Source organism: Camarhynchus parvulus, chromosome 4A, assembly GCF_901933205.1.
Source record: "Camarhynchus parvulus chromosome 4A, STF_HiC, whole genome shotgun sequence".
Taxonomy (NCBI): domain Eukaryota; kingdom Metazoa; phylum Chordata; class Aves; order Passeriformes; family Thraupidae; genus Camarhynchus; species Camarhynchus parvulus.
This window is the reverse complement of record NC_044600.1, coordinates 15,036,786-15,054,645: the sequence shown is the minus strand read 5'-3', so window position 1 is coordinate 15,054,645 and position 17,860 is coordinate 15,036,786. Positions and strand designations below refer to the sequence as shown.

General features: G+C 59.2%; 1 protein-coding gene across 10 annotated transcripts in view; it reads right to left on the bottom strand.

Moving 5' to 3' along the window:
- The window catches only part of DLG3 (discs large MAGUK scaffold protein 3), a 76,272-nt gene that overhangs the window by 11,769 nt on the left and 46,643 nt on the right, over nt 1-17,860 (bottom strand). For 8 of the 10 annotated variants that reach the window (XM_030967415.1, XM_030967411.1, XM_030967413.1 and 5 more), the window contains 9 exons: nt 17,131-17,181; nt 13,792-13,916; nt 13,165-13,334; nt 12,625-12,761; nt 12,176-12,320; nt 11,885-12,044; nt 7,986-8,142; nt 7,530-7,632; nt 2,203-2,317 (listed from right to left, as the gene is read on the bottom strand). In XM_030967415.1, the coding sequence (XP_030823275.1) occupies nt 2,203-2,317; nt 7,530-7,632; nt 7,986-8,142; nt 11,885-12,044; nt 12,176-12,320; nt 12,625-12,761; nt 13,165-13,334; nt 13,792-13,916; nt 17,131-17,181 (1,163 nt within the window). Of the gene's footprint in view, nt 1-2,202; nt 2,403-2,792; nt 4,797-7,210; nt 7,290-7,529; nt 7,633-7,985; nt 8,143-11,884; nt 12,045-12,175; nt 12,321-12,624; nt 12,762-13,164; nt 13,335-13,791; nt 13,917-17,130; nt 17,182-17,860 lie in introns of those variants that run through there. The other 2 variants (XM_030967420.1, XM_030967419.1) reach the window with 2 other exon arrangements.

Sequence of the window (17,860 nt, the reverse complement as noted above, 5' to 3'; positions counted from 1 at the left end):
CTGGTCAGGCCGGTTCCAAAGGCAGGCAGGCTGTGAGGAGCCCTGCCCACTCCAGCAGCCTGCCCTGAACAGGGCCCATGTTCCTCCCTGCCCACTCTGTGCAGCCTGCTCCTGGGCAGCACAGGGCCTGTACTCCTCCAGCAGCAGCCACCAGCACCCAGGACAGGCAGAGCAAGGTCTCTGCAGGGGCAGGGCACCTGCAGAGCCAGTACAGGAGGCCCTGGCAACCCAGGGCACGGTGCTCCATGAGAGCAGCCCCTGGCTGTGCTGGCATGCAGCACCCACCGTGGCTCGGTGCCCCTCGGGGCAGACGGCAGCTCCGCTCTGTCCCCAGGCCAGCTCCCAGCACTCACAGCCAGGAGAGCAGATGGCCTGGCTGGAGGGCAGGGGAGCAGTGCCAAGGACTCCCATGGCTTCCTCCTGGTGCCCAGGCACAATGCCTGCCTGACCTCCATCCCCACCCAGCACAGCACGGCCCCGGCGCTGGCAGACTTTGCCCTGTGGCACTGCAGGGAGGTGACAGGCAGGATGTGAGCCTGCCTTGCCCCTGCCTGTGCTGCACTCCAGCACCCCCAAATCAGCTCCAGCAGGCACTGGGGTGCCCAGCTCCAGCCCTGCCACAGCACACAGGCTGCAATGCAGCCACACAGGGCTGACTCAAGCAGCTGGGTAGCAAGTCCTGTAATTGATGTCCTGTCCACAGCACAGCAGCTCTGCTGGTTTCGGGTGAACTGTGCTTGAAACTACCCCGCCCAGAAGGGCTGGGGCAGCCCGGGCACCCGGCAGCTCTTCCAAGCAGCTCTTCCAAGCACGTCTGCAGGGTGTGTGTCGAGCAGAGTGCTGTGATGGGCCACACTGGGGAAAAGCTCTCCCCTGGGATCACCCTCTCAGCAAGGCACAGCCCAGCTCCTCCTGGATGTGTGCGAGGGGCACAGTGCTGTGGAGGCCTCCAAAGCCTCTTGGGGGGATGCACCAAGAATTAAGAAATGGTACAAGTAGTGTGGAGGCAACAGGGAGCCCTCTGTTTCATAGAAATACTTTGATACATGAGCACCTTTGCAGGCAGAGAACAGGCTCAACTCAAGCTGGACCCAGCCTAAACCCTCCTCCACACGAGGGTGCCCACAGGACAGCAGGGGAGTGAGGGGAGGCCTAACAAGATGATGTTTATTCAACACTGCACCCAGCTTGTCGCACACCCCCAGGAAGCCCTGGGATGCTAAATCAAGCAAGACGCCTGCAGAGACTTGTGGGAAGGTGTGAAATGCAGGAACCCAGAGCTGCAGCTCTCCCCTCCTGCCATACCAGGCTTGCAACATATCCACCCTGCCTGAAGTCCCTCTGCATGGAGCAGCCATGCAGTGGGAGATGCAGCTGAGGCTCATGCAGCCTTGGTCCTTGCCATCCTTCTCACAGAGAAGGAGAAGCAGCATCCCTTGCTCCTGCCAGCCTCACCTGCAGCAGGCTGCGCAGGGCTAGGATTTACAGGATTATTTTAATTACCAAGTTAAAATTACTCATTAGCGCTCATCCCACTGGCGCTGCGGCAGGCAGGAGGTGGCAGGAGGCAGGTAGGGATTGTCCTGTCCACACAGGACTTGCAGCAGTTTGAGCTGCATGGCTGTTTAACCCCTGCCTGCCTGTCCTGCACCTGGCTCCAGACCAAAAGTGCTCTGAGGACTCAGAGCAATAATCCTCCTAAGAGCTCATCTCCCCTCCAGCCAGATCCTGCCACAGGGATGGCAGGATGAGACAAAGAGAAGCCTGTTAGCTGGTTTGAGCAGAGTGCCCTGAAAGCTGCCACGAGCTGCCTGAGGCAGAAGCAGGGCTGGATGCCCACCATTTCCCTGTTTTCCTCAGTGTGTTGGGCTGGCCAGCAGCCACCCAGGCTCTGCAGAGACCACTGCTTTCCAACCTGGAGCAGACCTTGGGAGAGGCGTGCGAGCACCCAGCCTTGACAAGCCAGTGCACAAGTCTGGTGCTCCCTCCAGGCTTTGTGATGCATCCATGGCACTCATCCCCCTGGTCCCTGACACACCGAGCTCTGAGGCACTGCAGAGCCCAGGATGAGCTGTGACCACCCCTGCAGCCCATGCCACCTGCAGGGACGTGCCCGTGGCTCTGTACAGCCCAGGCTGAGCTGTGACACCCCTGCGGCCCTCCCCACCCGCGGGGCTGTGCCGGTCGCTGCCGGAGCCTTACCGGACGTAGAGCGATCTCTTCTCGCTGGTGCGGAGCGAGCCCGAGCCCGAGCTCATGCTGCTGTTCATCATCTGCTCCCGCAGGTCGTGGATCTTGGACTCGAAGCGGCTGTACTCTGCGGGGACAGGGCTGCTCAGTGCAGGCACGGCTGGCCCAGGGCTCATCCCCACGAGGCATCCTGCCCACCAGCCTGTCTGGCCCTGCACACAAAGCTGAAGAGGTTACAGAGCCGTGCAGGAGTCCAGGCAGGGTTCCAGCTGCTCCCAACCCCGCCACAGCTTCCCACACAGCAGCTCGGGCAGTGGCTGCTGTGACCCCCGCTGCTGCTGAGCTGCAGCTCCTGGAGGGAATGGCAGGACTCGGCAAGCTGATGACCTACAGAGCAGCTCAAAACATGGAGAGAGAGCAAGAGCCCCTCCAGCAGACCACTGCCCACCAGCTGGAGCAGTGAGACACAACCATAGCCGCTGGGGGAGCCCCCAGGTACCGCTCTGCTGGCAGCAAACACCTTCTCCTCAGCAGGAATGGGGAAAGGGAGGCAAAACACAAAGTGCCTGCCCTTGGAAGAGGACAAGGGAGGAGGAATTCACCTTTTGCTTCTACATCCCAGCAGCAGAGACGTGCAGGAAGAGCTGGGGAACGCTCCAGAAGACACCAGCACCTTCCTGCCAGGCGGCTGGGCAGGAGCAGCCGCCAGCCCGGCACCCAGCGCTGCAGCAGCCCGACCTTCAGCCTCCAGCTGGGTGTAAAGGTCGGGCTGACACGCAGGGGTGGAGGCTCCAGGCCTCCCTACCCAGGGCCGAATGGGGAAAGTGCAGCTGTGGCTCCAGGAAAGCTGCTGGCACTGCCACAGCCCACACTGCCAGACCTTGCCTCACAGCCTTCATTTTGTCCCTTGGGCAGTTACAGGTGAGAGAGGACCAGGCTCATCTGTGCTGTAAGACTTGCCTAGAAAGTCTTGTCCACGACCCAGTGGTTTAGATGTGGCTTGGGTTTTAATTCTGGGGAGGGGAGCATGGCAGCTCAGCTGTTGAGGCAAGCACTCACTGCGGAGCAGAGCCACAGCTGCGCTGGGCTTGTGGCGCCACCTCACATGGGGGGAGCAGCAACACTGCTCAGAAATGCTCTGTGGGCTTTGTTTGGGAGACAGCCCCTCTCCCATGGACCGTCAGTGCAGACAAAAGCAGGGCTGGGGTTATGGGATGGTGCAGCTGCAGCTCGGCATTTCCTGACTCTACAGCCTGGGGATACCCCTGCTACACCCACTTGCCAAAGATACATTTTTACTTAAGGATGGGAAAAAAAAAGCAATACACACAAAAACTGCCAAGTGGCACACACGAAACTCCCTGCAAAGCCTCCTCTCCTGCCGTGTAACACCCAGAGCTGCTGTAACACCAGGCAGGGTCAGTTAATGTAGGGACCATGAGAGCCCCTGGCTGCCCCACGCCAAGGGGCACCCACTGCCTCACCTGCCTTCCTGCTGGCAGAGGGAAACACAGATACAGCAAGGCGTGGACAATGCTAATTTCACAAGAAAACCGAGTTCTGCCACCCAAGCAGCACCAGTTTTATTGTGCTCTCAGCAGAGGGAAGGGAGCTCCATCCCACTCCATCTCTTGACCCACACAGCTCATTCTGCCCTGCAATACCCATAAGCTCTTGAATCCCAGAGGAGCATCTGCCAGAAGTGGGTACAGCTTCTTTTTAAACCCTCTTTGGTACCGCCACAGCCCTTGTCCCCAGCCAGGTCATGGCAAACCCTGCTGGGGCACAGATTCCCTGCATGCCCCACACTGAGGGGAACACTGCTCCTGCTGCACAGACTCACTCCTCCTGCAACACTCTTTTCTACAAGAAGTGTGGAGGATGCACTGCCTGGGACTGGGCAGGAAACACAGGGCAAAAGGAGATTTCTCCACCCCAGCATCAGGGTGGAGGTGTTGGAAGGGCAACCTGTGGGTGCCACTGCGCTGCCAGAAATGGCATGTGCATCCCTCTGCAAGCAGCCCAAAGCTCTCAAATGTCCCCATTTCAGCTGGGGCACTCCATGGAAAGGGCCTTTCCTAGTTTTGTTAGAGTGGCCACACTACTGGGAGGGGTGGTAAAACGACAAGAAGCACAAACCAGGCTGGCTGCAGCAAACTGGAGGACACAGGGGCGGCTCTGGCTTTAACCCCCATGGAGCAAACACAGTCCTGCCCTAGGAAGGGTCTGCAAGGAGCCACCAACCCAGATTTGCTGCAGCTGAGGGAGGGCAGAGAGTGGAGGAGCAGCCAAAGCAAACCCACTGCCTCCCTCCCAGAGCAGGGGAGACAAGGTTACCCCAGGACTGAGCACAGGGCACTGCCAGGTGCCATGGGCACCCTTTAACTGCACATTGGAACAGTCTTGGAGACAATTACCAGCAGATCACCCCCAGCAAGGAGTGCTCCTGCCTCTGCTCCCTAACTTAGGGCCACCTTGGCTCTGGAACACCTCCTGTGCAGCTGAAACCCTCGCAGGAAGCTTGCCCAGGGTGCAGCAGGGAGGTGAGCCAGGGCTGATCCCCACAGTGCTCAACACGCTCAGGACATGCTTATCAACACTGCAAAGTATGTAACAGGTGAGCTGGCACCTCTTGCCCCGAGTGCCATGGCACTGTGTGCCAGGATGTTTGCTCTTCTCACTCAGCAGCTCGATAAAAACACCCCTGCACCCTCCCCCTGCTTTTCCCTTTCCAGGGTGTGGGTGTTCCTAGAGCTGGGCTGATTCTGTCCCCTGGGGTGAGCTCCAGTGGGATCCCTGAGTGCGCACATGCTACAGACCACTGCCAACAGGCAGGGATCACCTGCCTGCCCAAGGATGCCAGCAGCAGCAGCAGCACACTGTGTGACACACCTGCAAACACGCCCAGCAGAGCCAACAAAGCCCTGGGTCTGCAGCTGGGCACCAGGACACGGTACAAAGGAAAGACACTGGCAGCCAGGGGAAAGCAACTCCTGAGTACAGATAAAGCCCTGGATCCAAACACTTCTGCCAGGCCAGGCCATCAGCAGAGCCCAGAAATGCTCAGTCACAGGTTTCAGCCCAGCCATTTGCAAAAACTACTGAGAGCTTCAGCCCAGTATTTTAGCACCCTGACCCCAGACACCTTCCCTCTGCACAGGCCTAGGAAAGCAGAAGGAAGCACAGCCACAGGGAAAGCTCAGAAGCTTTTATAACTCATTGCACACCCCTGGAACTCCCCTTTGAACAGACTGACTCAGAGAAAGGCCATAATGTGACTTCTTGTATTTTCAGGTGAGGAATTCAAAGCTTTGTAGCATGGGGCGTGAGGAGGGGGAATTGCTAAATCCAAGTGCTGGTGACAGCAGCAGGCAAAGGTCAGGGGAGAAGTGCTCAGAGGGAACAGACCTCACAAAAACACTGAGGAACCATCACTCCCCCTCCTCGACAGCAGGCAGCAGTGGTCAAAGGCGCTGGTGCTCAGAAGAAAGGCAGGACAGCAGCTCCCCTTTCTAACCTTTCTTGTCTGGCAGGACAAAACAGAGAGGGCTCCTCACCCCCTGAGACCTGCACAAGCAGCCTCTCTGCCCCCTGGACCGCAGTGAGGTCAGGCACAGAGCACACTGTGCTCACCCAGCACCCCAAGGCAAGCCCTGCCCATGCTCAGGTACAGAGACAGGTGCCATCCTCCACCTCTGCTAGCGGGGAAGAACTTCTCAAATCCCCCTTCCACCAGCATCTGCTCCTTTGGCATCCTACAACCCAGCTCTCCTGCTCTTTCCACATGACAAACACAGAAAAAGCAAACATTTGAGAGCACACAGCCCATTGAGTGGGTCCAGCCTCACCCACACTGGGGGCTCACATCCACCAGGGAGATCTTTCTCCATGACTCCCAGCCCTTCAAGCCTCTGGAGCACTGAGGGCAACCTCCAAGTCACAACAGCCTGTACTCCACAGCCACAATGCTGCCCCCAGGGATGGCTGCAGCCCCTGTGCCGGGTGCTGCTGCCCACATGTGCCAGGAACCATCACGGACATGGAAAGTCACCAGCTACAACACACTGACATTTCCGCCTCGGTCTAAGGGGGTTTCAAAACATTTTGTCCAGTTTGACATTTAAGAATCACTGTCGGTTGGCGTCTTTGCCAAATCTCAAGTGGCAAAGGGAGCCAGAAATACGAGAACATTAAGCTCTTCCGGGAAAGAAAGAAAAAAAAAAAAGCCAAAACAAACAAACCCCACACCCACAGCAGAGCCTGAGCAGCACCAATGACTCCGCACCCCAATGGCCTCTGCCCTGGGACGGAGGAACAGCGGACACCGGGACCGGCGGGACCTCGCCCAGCGATGCCACAGGAGGCACGAGATGAAGGGCATCTCCTATGTCCTAGGGGGCACATCGGCCTCCTTGAGGGGACCAGAGCAGCTGGTGGGGAAAGCTGGTGGAGGAAGCCAATGGGGCCCAGGGCAGGCGCGTTTTCCAGCGGACGGGAACGGCGGCATCCCGGCACGTGCACGGTGCGGCCCCGGGATCAGCCCCGGGAGCAGCCCCAGGCCCCGCTGGCCGCCGGGGCACCCTCCCGGCGCTCGCCCTCCCAGCCCCGGGCCACGCTCCAGCCGCTCAGCGAGGCTCTGTGCGGGCACTGCCCGCTGCCTTCCCGCTACCCCCGGCGGCACCACCCGCCCCGGCCGCTGCCGGGGAATCCGAACCCAGCGATAACGAAAGGCTGGGGCGGCGCCGCAGGTGGGATGCTCGCAGGGGGGGACGAGCCCCAACTCAACAGCGACGCCCCGGTTCCAGCCCCGCCCGCACCGTGGCCGCCCTCCGGGACCCCTGAGCTCTCCCGACCACGGGGTCCCTCCCGCAAGGCCCGCGGGACCCCACGGAGCCGGGCCTCGCGGCGACGCCCTCCGGCAAGCAGAGCTCTTCCCCCTCCCCCGAGGACGAGCCCGGCCCGTGGAGCCCCCCGCGGCCCCGCTGCCGGTGGGGTCCCAGCGGGGCTGCCCGGCGCTCACCTGAGGCGGGGCGGCCGCGGCCCCGCACCCCCCAGCCCGCACACAAAGCCGCGCAGGCACGGCCGGCGGGACGGCGCGGCCACGCCCCCCTCCGCGCCCGCCAATCGGAACCCGCCCCGCCCCCGGGCCACGCCCCCGGCGGAGCCTCGCCCGCAGCCCCCCGACCCGGCCCCCGGACCGCGCGCCAGACATGCCCCGCCCCCTCATCTGCATATCACAACTGCCTCATCTCCATAACCACACCCTTCATTTGCATGTCCCGCTCGGTCCCGGTCCCGCTCCCGCTCCCGGTGCCGAGCGCGATCTCCCGTGGCGGTACCTTCGGGCCGGTACTGCGCGATGATGGTCACCGTCTGCCCCGCCCGCTTCAGCGCCGCCGCCGCCTGCTCGTGGGTGGCGTTGCGGAGGTTCACTCCGTTCACCTGCCGGGACACAGCGGCTCCGCTGAGCCAGACCCATGGGACACGAACAACGGGGGTCTGCCCTGCGCCTCGGCCCCGCTGCCCCGCCCCTGTACCGGTACCCACGGTACTCACGGTACCCTCAGAGCCGCATCACTCTGCCACTGCACCGGCTGTACCACGCCCGGTACCGGCACTTCCAGCACCGGCATCCCCGATACCTGCCCCGGCCAGCCCAGGCATCGGGGCTGCCCCCACTGCAGGCAGCCCGGGGCCGTGCCAGCCCACCGGCACCCGGGATGAATCCCCAGAACCCTGCCCGCCCGGGGCTGTGGGAGGATGGAGGGGCAGGCAGTGGGTGCCCCATAACTCACCGAAAGGATCCGGTCTCCCCTCCGCAGCTCCCCGCTGAGGTCAGCCGGGCCTCCAGCCAGGATGAAGGACACAAAGATCCCCTCGCCATCTTCCCCCCCAACAATGTTGAAGCCCAGGCCGGTGGAGCCTTTGTGCAGGATGATTTTCCGGGGCTCCCTGGAAGGACACATAAGGGACAGGGAGGCATCAGGGTGAGGAGCAGCAAGGCTGGTGACAGGGTCTCCTGTGCCCAGGGCTCGTGGCACATTGGTGGGGCTGGAGTCACCCGAGTGCAGCCTGGTGTGACTCAGCCCTCAGCACTGTGGAGACTGATAAACCAGAAGAGGTGGCAGGTGGAGTGACATGGGACACAGACATGGCATGGACAGAGACAGAGCATCCACCATGAAATGACACACAGAAACACTGAACTGCATGGTGGCATGAGATGCCATGAGCCAGGAGGGTGGGATCAAGCCCCTCCACAGCCCCATGCACCCCTCCAGTGCCAGAGACCCTGCACAGCTCAACAGAAGTCCTACAGTTTTTGATGACTTAATTCTGCCACAGCTCAAACAATAGGCAGGCAAAAGCAGAAAGACAGCCTGGCATCGCAAAACTCCTGTGTCAGTTTTTGTCTGGGAGAAAAAACCAATGTGATGGGAACAATGGCAGCTCCCAGCTCAAGCTCTGGACTGAAATAAGGAATAAATGATGCCAGACAATTACCACAGGTGGTGGTGACTGTAAGCCAAGATGATACTGGAGACCATCAGTGCATCCACTGTGGCTGGGTCCTGGGCACTTCCTTGGGTACCACAAGGACCAAAGGCCTGACACGGAGCTCAGCAGCCTGATCACCTGCCAGGTATCAGAGGGAAATCTCTGGGCTGTGTTAGGAGAGATGCTGGAGCCCAGGCATGGCACTGAGTGAGGCACCCTAAAATGCTGGCAGACTTGTGCTGAGAGAACCCTGGGGCACTGGGGTGGGGGGCTGGAACACACCAGAACCAGGAGATCAGCAAAACCATGGAGATGCTCAGTCAAAAGATGCTCAACCCCAAGTCGTCAAGATGTTACCAGTGCTGGGCTTAGGGGCAGTGGTGAGGGGGCAGGGAGGGCTGCAGCCATCAGTCCCTCTGCAGCAAAGCTGTGCCTAGGGCTAGAGTTCTCTCAGGGGAAGAAATAGGTCAGGTTTCTGGGTCTGCAAACCCTGCCTCCAACCAGGAGATGAACTTGCTCTGCCTCTTGGGTTTTGCTGCTGCCCAAGCAGCGTGCAGGAAGCACATCCTCAACTCAGTGTAGGGGAAAGCATCCCCAGCACCTGTGAGGACCAGACAGTTTGGTGGAAGGCAAAGAGAACCTACAAGAATGAGGGGAGGAAATGAAGCCCAGCCAGGTACATCAAGGTGTCAGTCCTGATGTGCACTCTTGGCTTCCCTCCTCCTCACAGGACTCATGACACAGACCCTCCAGGCAGATCCCATGCTGAATGTCACAGTGTTAACACTGGGACCTCGGCACAGGGCTGCTGAGGGGATCCTGTGGGGCTCTGCTGGGTCTGGGTTGCTGTGGTGGAAAACAGATTCTTTGGTTCCCAGCCCTAGGTGCTGCAGGACATGAGGGTCACTGGAGCCACATCCACATCTAAGCAGCACCTGTGCCATGGGAGGGGGAGAGGCTGGATACTGGACTCTGCTTTTCCTGAGGAATGGCTGGCAAGAGCCTCATGGGGGACAGCTTCTTTTCCAGGGCAGCTGCTGCCTTTCCCCACACCAGTGAGTGCATTTGGACCACACTGGTGCCAGTGCACAACCTTGGTGCCAGCAGACCTGCAGCCATGGGGCTGTCCTGGGGGTCAGCAATGCACAGGAGGCTTTCAGCACTGCCCTGGGAAGCACGAGCCAAGTGCTGAGCCCACTGCAGGCTGTGGATCTGCTGGGTGCCAGGGCTGTGTCTGGGCACACGAGCCCAGTGGTGCCAGCCTGTCTGCACTGGGGCCTTGCACAAGGCAGCACCATCCTCTAGTGGCCACCAGCACGTGCTGCATCAGGGCCACTGCAGAGCCACCACTGTGCCACTGCTGAGCCATCGCTGTGCCACTGTCACTGCCAAGCCACCAATGGGCCACTGCTGAGCCATCACTCTGCCATGGCCACTGTCAAACCACCACTGAACCACTGGCTGTCACTGCCATGCCACTACTGGGCCAATGCTGAGCCATCACTGTGCCATGGCCGCTGTCAAGCCACCAACAAACCACTGCCAAGCCATCACTGTGTCATGGCCACTGTCAAGCCACTACTGGGCCACTGCTGAGCAACTGCTGTGCCACTGTCACTGGCAAGCCACTGCTGAGCCACTGGAGAGCCCTGATCATACCACTGCTGGGCCAAGTCACAACTGAGCCACTGCTGAGCCCTCACTGTGCCACTGTCACTGCCAAGCCACTACTGGGCCACTGCAAAGCCCTGGTCATACTACTGCCACTGCCAAGCCACTGTGAACCACTGCTGGACCATTGTTGTACCACTGCCACTGGCAAGCCATCACTGTGCCATTGCCACTGGCTAAGCCTAAGCTGGGTTGCTCTTTCTGCTCTCTAATCCACAAATGGGAATGCTGGCAGGTGCAAGAAGGGACACCCTGCTGAGACCAGGGTCTCTGGCGTGTTTTCCAAATATTGTGACTCAGCCCCTTCTGTGGTGCACTGTAATGGCAGACAGCACTGCTCCTGCCTGTGGCATCAACCCCCTGTGCCCTGACAGCACAGAAGTTGCTACACCTGCTGAGGATGCAGTGCCAGAAACAGGCTCCAGAACTGGCACTGATGGTGCCAAGACCAGTGGGAGAGGTGGGGAGGGTGGGAGACAGTGCTGCACAGGTCATGGCGTGCAGGGACACCCAGCTGTGGCTGAGCACCAGGAGGTGAGAAAGCCCCGTGACAAAGATGAGTGCAGACACTCTCCAGGAGGATGGCAGACCTGGCAGCAGATCAGTCAGGGTCTCCCACTCCAGCATCCACCACTCAGCTGCAGAATGGGAGAATCTTGGACAAAGCTACTGCATCTTCCCCTGTAGGCACACTCCCAAAACCAGCCTGCAACCTTGCTCCAAACAGCAGAGCCAGCCCTAAGCCTAAGCCGAGTGCTGGTCCTTATTAATCAGCTTAAGCCCTACAGTCCTGGCCCTGGGGACACACATTCAGAGCACTGGCCCCAAGGCTGTGACAAGAAGTGGGGAAGCTGTAACAATCAGCTAGTAGAGCAGCACTTTCCAGGTCTCTCTCTCCCACCCTCAGCTTGAGGCTTTGGAGAAATTTAATACTGCATTTAGGCTCAGAGCAATGTTTCTTTATTTCCTCGCTTCAGGAAACAAATCTGTTCATGCAGCACAAAGGATTCTACTGGGGCAAAGGGGCTGTGCCAGGGCTGGGCAGGAGGCTGTCAGGCCAGTCATTGGAATTACACCTGAGTGCAGGTGGTTTGGGCTGCCAGTCTCAGGGAGCACGGCTTGTTTGCAAGGCTGTGCTCCCCCTGGCCCTTCACCCCGGTCCCAGCTCCACCTGGGGACATCCTGGCAGCCTGTGGCACTGCTGGATGGCACCATCAGGGCAGGGAACACCTTGTATTGCAGCTATTGTGAAATGAGCAAGAGAATGAAGCTGAAATGCAGTTGTGTAAGGCTTGTGAAAGAGTAGGAGACGGAATGGAGAGGGAGTGAATGCAGCAAGGCAGAGATTGACACAGCAGGGCTGGTCTCAGGGGGTGAGCACAGAGCTCATTATGGGGACCTCAGGCATTGCACTAAATGGCCTTTTGAGGCTCTGCACTGGCAGTGGGAATGACATCAAGCCACCAAGAGGGAAAGTGAGGGAATGAGAGGGAGCGTGATGGGGATGCTGCTGCCTGGTGCTCACCTGGTGAAGTCATCGTCTCCGATCATGTGCCGAGGGATGGGCGAGTACCGCGACGGAGTCACCTGGGCAGGGAGGGGATAGGCAGGCTTGCTCTCGACGCTGCCCAGGTAGCCCAGACTGGAGTTATGGCTTATGTGGTTGTCAGCCAAGGCTGAGAAGGCTGCAGGGGAGGAGAAGGCCATCAGGAGCAGAAATGCATAGACAGTGAGGACACGGAGCCCAGCCCAGCCCTGCTCCCCAGCCCAGCAGGCTGAGGTGCCCCAGCCCCCGTGCCCAGCCAGGCGTACGTACTGCTGGCGTAGTCGGGGGGCGCGTACATGTCGTTGAGGTGGATGTTGCCAGGCTTGGCCACTTTCAGGTACACCATGTCAGAGGTGTTCTTCAGGGCAGCCACGGCCTCCTCATGCCGCACGTCCTGCAGGTTGGTGTTGTTCACCTGCCAGAGGGAAAGGGGACACGGCTGAGCAGGAGGGCAGGGAGCAGGGCAGCCCTGCGGGAGGGGTTTTCCATAGGGGAGGTGCCATAGCAGCTCCAGAAGCATTGTGCCATCGCCTTGGGTTTGGCCCTCCTGCCTGCAGCCATTACTGAGCCTGCCCTCCCACAGCAACATCCCAGCAGGAGTCCCAGGGAAGAGGGGTGAAGCTGCTGACAGGATGGGTGCTGGGGTTCAGGATCAACACTGCATGGCAGTGGGAGCTGTTCAGCTTCTCCTCACAGCTGGCTGTGGGCAGGGGGCTTACCGCAAGAAGCCGGTCCCCGATCTGCAGGCGCCCGTCCTTCTGGGCAGCGCCTCCCTCGATGATCTTGGTGATGTAGATGCTGTTGTCCCCAGGGATGTGCTGGTTCCCGATGCCCCCTGCAATGCTGAACCCCAGGCCTGAGGGAGAGTGAGAATGCAGGTGAGGGACAGACAGATAGACAGACAGAGACCACAGCCCCTGTGCCTCACTGGGATTCACACCCTGCCCAAACCCAGCAGGCAATGGGCCACCCCAGCCTGGCCACCATGGGTCTGTCCCATACCCTGTGTCCCACAGCACTGTGGGTCTGTCCCATACCCCCTGTCCCACAGCACTGTGGCTCCATCCCACACCCCCTGTCCCACAGCATTCCACGCTGCTCAGCCACCCCGCAGCATCCAGCACTGCAGCGGTGCCACCCTGATCCCACATCCCCGTGAGGCTGCCCTGCACCTCACAACATCTCACACCGAGGGTCACCCCACACGGTCCTGTGGGGCAGGGGGCACCCTGGCCCAGCGAGCAGAGCTCAGGGCTCACCTTTGGGGCCCTTCATGAGGTTGACCTCCATGATGGTCTCAGGCGGGGGCTGCCGGCGGCGCACCACGAGCCGCACCACAGGGCCGGCCTCCTTCAGGGCCTCCACTGCTTTGCTGTGCACCACCTCAGACACGTCCACGTCGTTCACCCGCAGCACGCAGTCGTTCACCCTGTGGGCACAGTGAGGCCCTGAGCATCCCTGGGGAGTGACCAGCCCATGCCACCCTCCTCTGTCACCCGGTGCCACCCTCCTCCAGCCACCAAATGAGTGCTGCTCAGGCTGGCAGACCACACCCTGCTGGGGTGAGAAAGGGGTCCCTCCCAAAGAGGGGATGGTCCCTATAGTGCAACCCTGATGGAGATGGCAGATAAAAAGGCTGGCTCCCTGCCCTGGGCTGTAATGGGGTGGGTGGGAGCACGAGCCTGATACAGGGAGGGGAAGATGGGTGGCTACAGACAGGAGGCTGGTGGCCAATTGATGGTGGATAGCCCTGTTCTGAGGGGATCTGGCTGTGGGAAAGAGACATATGGAGGCCAAGGACCATGTTGAGAAAAGGGGTTAGGCCTAGAGGGTTCATGCAGAGATGCTGGGTGACACCCTGGCTGCTCCCCCAGGCCTGTACTCACCCTAGACGGCCATCCATGGCTGCTGCTCCCCCGGGGATGATCTTGGTGATGAAGATGCCCGGGTCATCTGGAACATGTGGGTTGTCGATGCCTCCTGCTATGCTGAAGCCAAGGCCAGAGTTCCCCTGTGGGAAATCAAACGCTGAGTCCTTCCCCCATGGGCACCTGCTTGCTGCCAGCCCTCCTGAAACGGTTCCCCCCAGCTTTGGGACTGCCTGGGGCGCAGGAGGAGCCCTTACAGCACCTCTCCCAGCTAGGGGTGCCCAGCTCAGGCAGCTCAGGGATGCTGCTGGAGGAGAGGCTGGCGTTCCTCGGTGCAGCAGCGTGGAGCACTGAACAGATGGAGGGAGAGTGGGAACCTCCCTCAGCACCGCGTCTCCACGGAGAGAGCGAGGCAGGCGGGGAGCTGGGGGAAGAGGAGGTGGTCCTTGGCGGAGAAAACCTCCCCTTGCTGGCTGCTCCCCAGGAGGAGACACTGATGCTGCAGCCTGCACAGAGCAGCGGGGATTGTGCCAGTCACCAGCATCCCACTCCTGCCCCTCTGCACCCTGGGATGTAGCCCTGGCACAAAGCCCAGCTGGGCACCAGCAACGCTGATGACAAAATTTACAGCTTTGCGTGGAGGTGGCTATCAGGATGGAGTGGGCTCTCCAGTTCTGTCTCCTTTTCCTCACAGACATGCTTGGAGCATCACTTGAGCTTCTCCTGCCCATTTCTGCCTGGGGGGAATGCAGGGACCACAGCTCATCTCCAGGCCATCCCCCCAGCACCTCAGGATTGAGTGGCTGTGGCCCTGTGCCACCTCTCCCACTTGCAGGATCCTCATTAGTGACACACTCACAGGCGCTGCTTCCAGATCCATGCTTGATGCAAGCGGACAATTCCTGCCTTTTTTGCTCTGCCTTGAAAATCAGATGGCTTCTTGCCTTGTTTCCTCATGTGGAAGAGCTGACACTTAGTCACAGACAGTTGTGCCTGCCTCTCTCATACACGAGTGGGCTCAGGCCAAGCTCTCCTGGCTGCCCATGGCCCTGGTGCTCAGTGGGGGATGAGGGGATGCTCTGCTCTTCCAGGGGACCTGAGGACTCCATCTCCCCAGGATAATTTAGCACCAACAGCCAGCTGGGGCTTGCCCTTCTCCCCAGCAATTTTGCCCCAACCTCAGCTCCTGCAGAGACACAGAGCTGGCTTGGTGACACTCGTGACACAGCACCAGGAGCCACCAATGCCTGTCACTGTGCAGCGCTCCCGGATGCTCCCTGCCCAGCTGGGATTTGGCTGGCATGTGACATGGAGGCATTCAACAGTAAAGGGTCTAGGCTGCTCTCTTTCCTCTGTGCTGGGCTCTGATTACCCTGTGCCTAGCTCAAAAAAGCTCTTTACTGTCAGAGACCAAGCCAGGCTGCAGCAAGGCAGGTGAGATTGCAAAATGATCTCCAGCCATTAGTTGTGCCTGTCTATGGAAGGTCCTTGGTTAGCTACAAAACCTGGAAATGATCTGGGAGGCGTTAAGTTTTGTTCTGATAAACCTCAAAAAGGATTCAAGGGATTTCTTAGCTGACATCAGGGTTGATGGCCTGATGCCAGGGCAGTTCCTGCTGTGGACACATGTGTGGTGGGTAAACACAAAGCCATGTCCCTCTGCAGATTGTGTTTCTGCTATTATTGCCCCCAAAATGCTGCTGCATTTATGCTTGTCCTTACAGCAAAGACAAGGATTAATAACAGTGACTGACCACGATTTTGGGGTACACTGAGGTCAGTTCTGGAAGCCAAACACCCCAGCAAGGGGACAGCTTCACCTGCAGGCACCAGGGTGCTTCTCCTGCATCAAGACAGGACTGTTGGATCCCAGCAGGGACCAGGTGAAGGACCAGGGTATGGTCCATGCTAGCCCAGGCTGCTAAGCAGTGAGATTCCCTCATGATTCCTTGCTGTTGGAGAATGAATTGCTGCTCGGGGCTTTGAAATGAGGGCATCAATGAGTGTTGCCTCTCTGTGTGGTCCTGCCAGATCTTTCCCTGTTCCCACTATGTGCTGAGGGCAGAGGATGCTCTGAATCCCTGAGACAAGGCTTCTGCCCGTGACTTGGGCTCGGAGCAAGAAGCACTGAGCCCAAAAAGGAAGGAACCTCTGGGCTGGTTTCGTCAGGCACGCCGGGGAAGCGGTGGGTGAGGCGGCAGCCCCAGATAACCTTCTGTCCACCCACCTCTGTGATGCAGAGCCAGGGGAAGGAGGGAGATGACTAAAGGCACAGAGGAACAGAATAATGAGCGCTGCATCTTCCCCTGCAATGCCGGCCACGCGGCGAGGCCGAGCCGCCGGCACGGCACCAGGGGGAGGCAAGGGGGCTGTGGGGAGAGAAGGGGACTGTGGGGAGAGAAGGGGACTGTGGGGAGGGAAGGGGACTGTGGGGAGAGAAGGGGGCTGTGGGGAGGGAAGATGTGGTGTGGAGTTGTGGAGAGGCAAGGGTGCTGTGGGGAGGCAAGGGGTGCTGTGGAGAGGCAAAGGGGGCTGTGGGGAGGTAAAGTGGGCTGTGGGGAGGGAAGGTGTGCTGTGGAGAGGCAAAGTGGGCTGTGGGGAGGGAAGGTGGGCTGTGGGGAGAGCGGGCAGCCTCCCACCACAGCCACTCCCAGCCTGCAGGGCTGTGCCTGTCTCTCAGAGTAAACCCTGGCCCAGCTTTTCCCGCTCCCTCTCCATCCCTCCTCCCCTGCTGCTTCCTGGGCAACAGAAAGCCCTTGGTGCCCTGTGTGGTGCTGGCTTGCTCCTGGATAAACCCCACACATGGGGGGAGCTAATTCTAGCCACAGCTGGTGTGGCACATGCCATCACCTCTGTGCTGCCAACAAAGAAAAGGCTTGAACAGGAGCTTCCTTGGTTGTGGTTTGTTTCACTAAATAACCTGTTCTTGCAGCTTAGCTCCCCAAGGCTGTGTGCCCTAGAGTGATGGGGGCCTGCTGGCAGGGTGGCTTTGGTCCCTGTGCCCAGTTGTGGGGTGCACAAGCAGAGCTCCCCACACCTCTGTTTTGTGACAAAGGCGATGACAAAGAGCCCCCCCATGCTCTGCACTGATGAGTTTGTGGGGGTGAGGGTGTGAAAGAGGGAGGCAAGGGAGAAGCCTTCCTCCCTCCCTTCTGGAGGGGTGTGCAGGGGGAGAGGGGAGCAGCAAGCCCACCCTGGTGGGAGCCAGGCTGGCAAAGCAGGTGTAACACCCCTGAAAGAGAGCAGGGAACAGAGCCCAGGCTCTCCCATGGGCTGTGCAGGGACGTGTGGGGGGCAGCTGTGCCGGGGGTGGGCGAGGGGGAGGAGGCTGCTGGTGGGTGGGTGAGCAGTACTTACCCTTTCCAAGACAATCTCTTCATACTTGAACATCCCATCACTGCCATTCATCTGGAGAGAGGGAGACAGCATGTTACGACTCTCTGCTGCTCCTGGGGGAATTTGTTTTTCCTCTCTGGTAGCTGAACATGAAGAATCCAACCTAAAAGCTGCACCATCACCGCTGAAAAAGCCTTAAATGCAACTGCTTGAGCCTGCCCTGGAATTAAACCATGTGCTGCTTTTCTCTCTGGGCATGAGCCAAAGCCCACTGACTTTAATGCACTTCTGTGCAAAGCCTTTATTCTCCCAGCTCATTTCTCCAGCCATGAAAAGGAACAGAACCGAAGGCACAAAAAGAAATAACACCTTTGTTACGCAGCATATAATTAACCTCAGGAATTCACTGCTTGAGGAAGGCGAGAGAGGGGGTCGGTCCATTTAAAGGGAAAAAAATGTCTGTACATAATAACATAATAAACACCTTTAGCAGCTTATATTTTTTAAATCTTTTCGTAGCATGACTGTATTAACAGGAAATTCAGGATAATTTATTCTACGAAATTAGTTGGGTGCAAAGGAAACAAGGTGTGAGAGAGTGGGGCACAGTAAGAGGTGAAAACATTGTGATGCCCTTCTGTACAAAAATGGTGTAGCCTGTCTCAGTGCTGTACACCACACTGATCCCCACGCTCAAAAGTCTCCCATACCCCAAGTATCAAAGCAGAGCTCTTGGAAACATAATGAATAG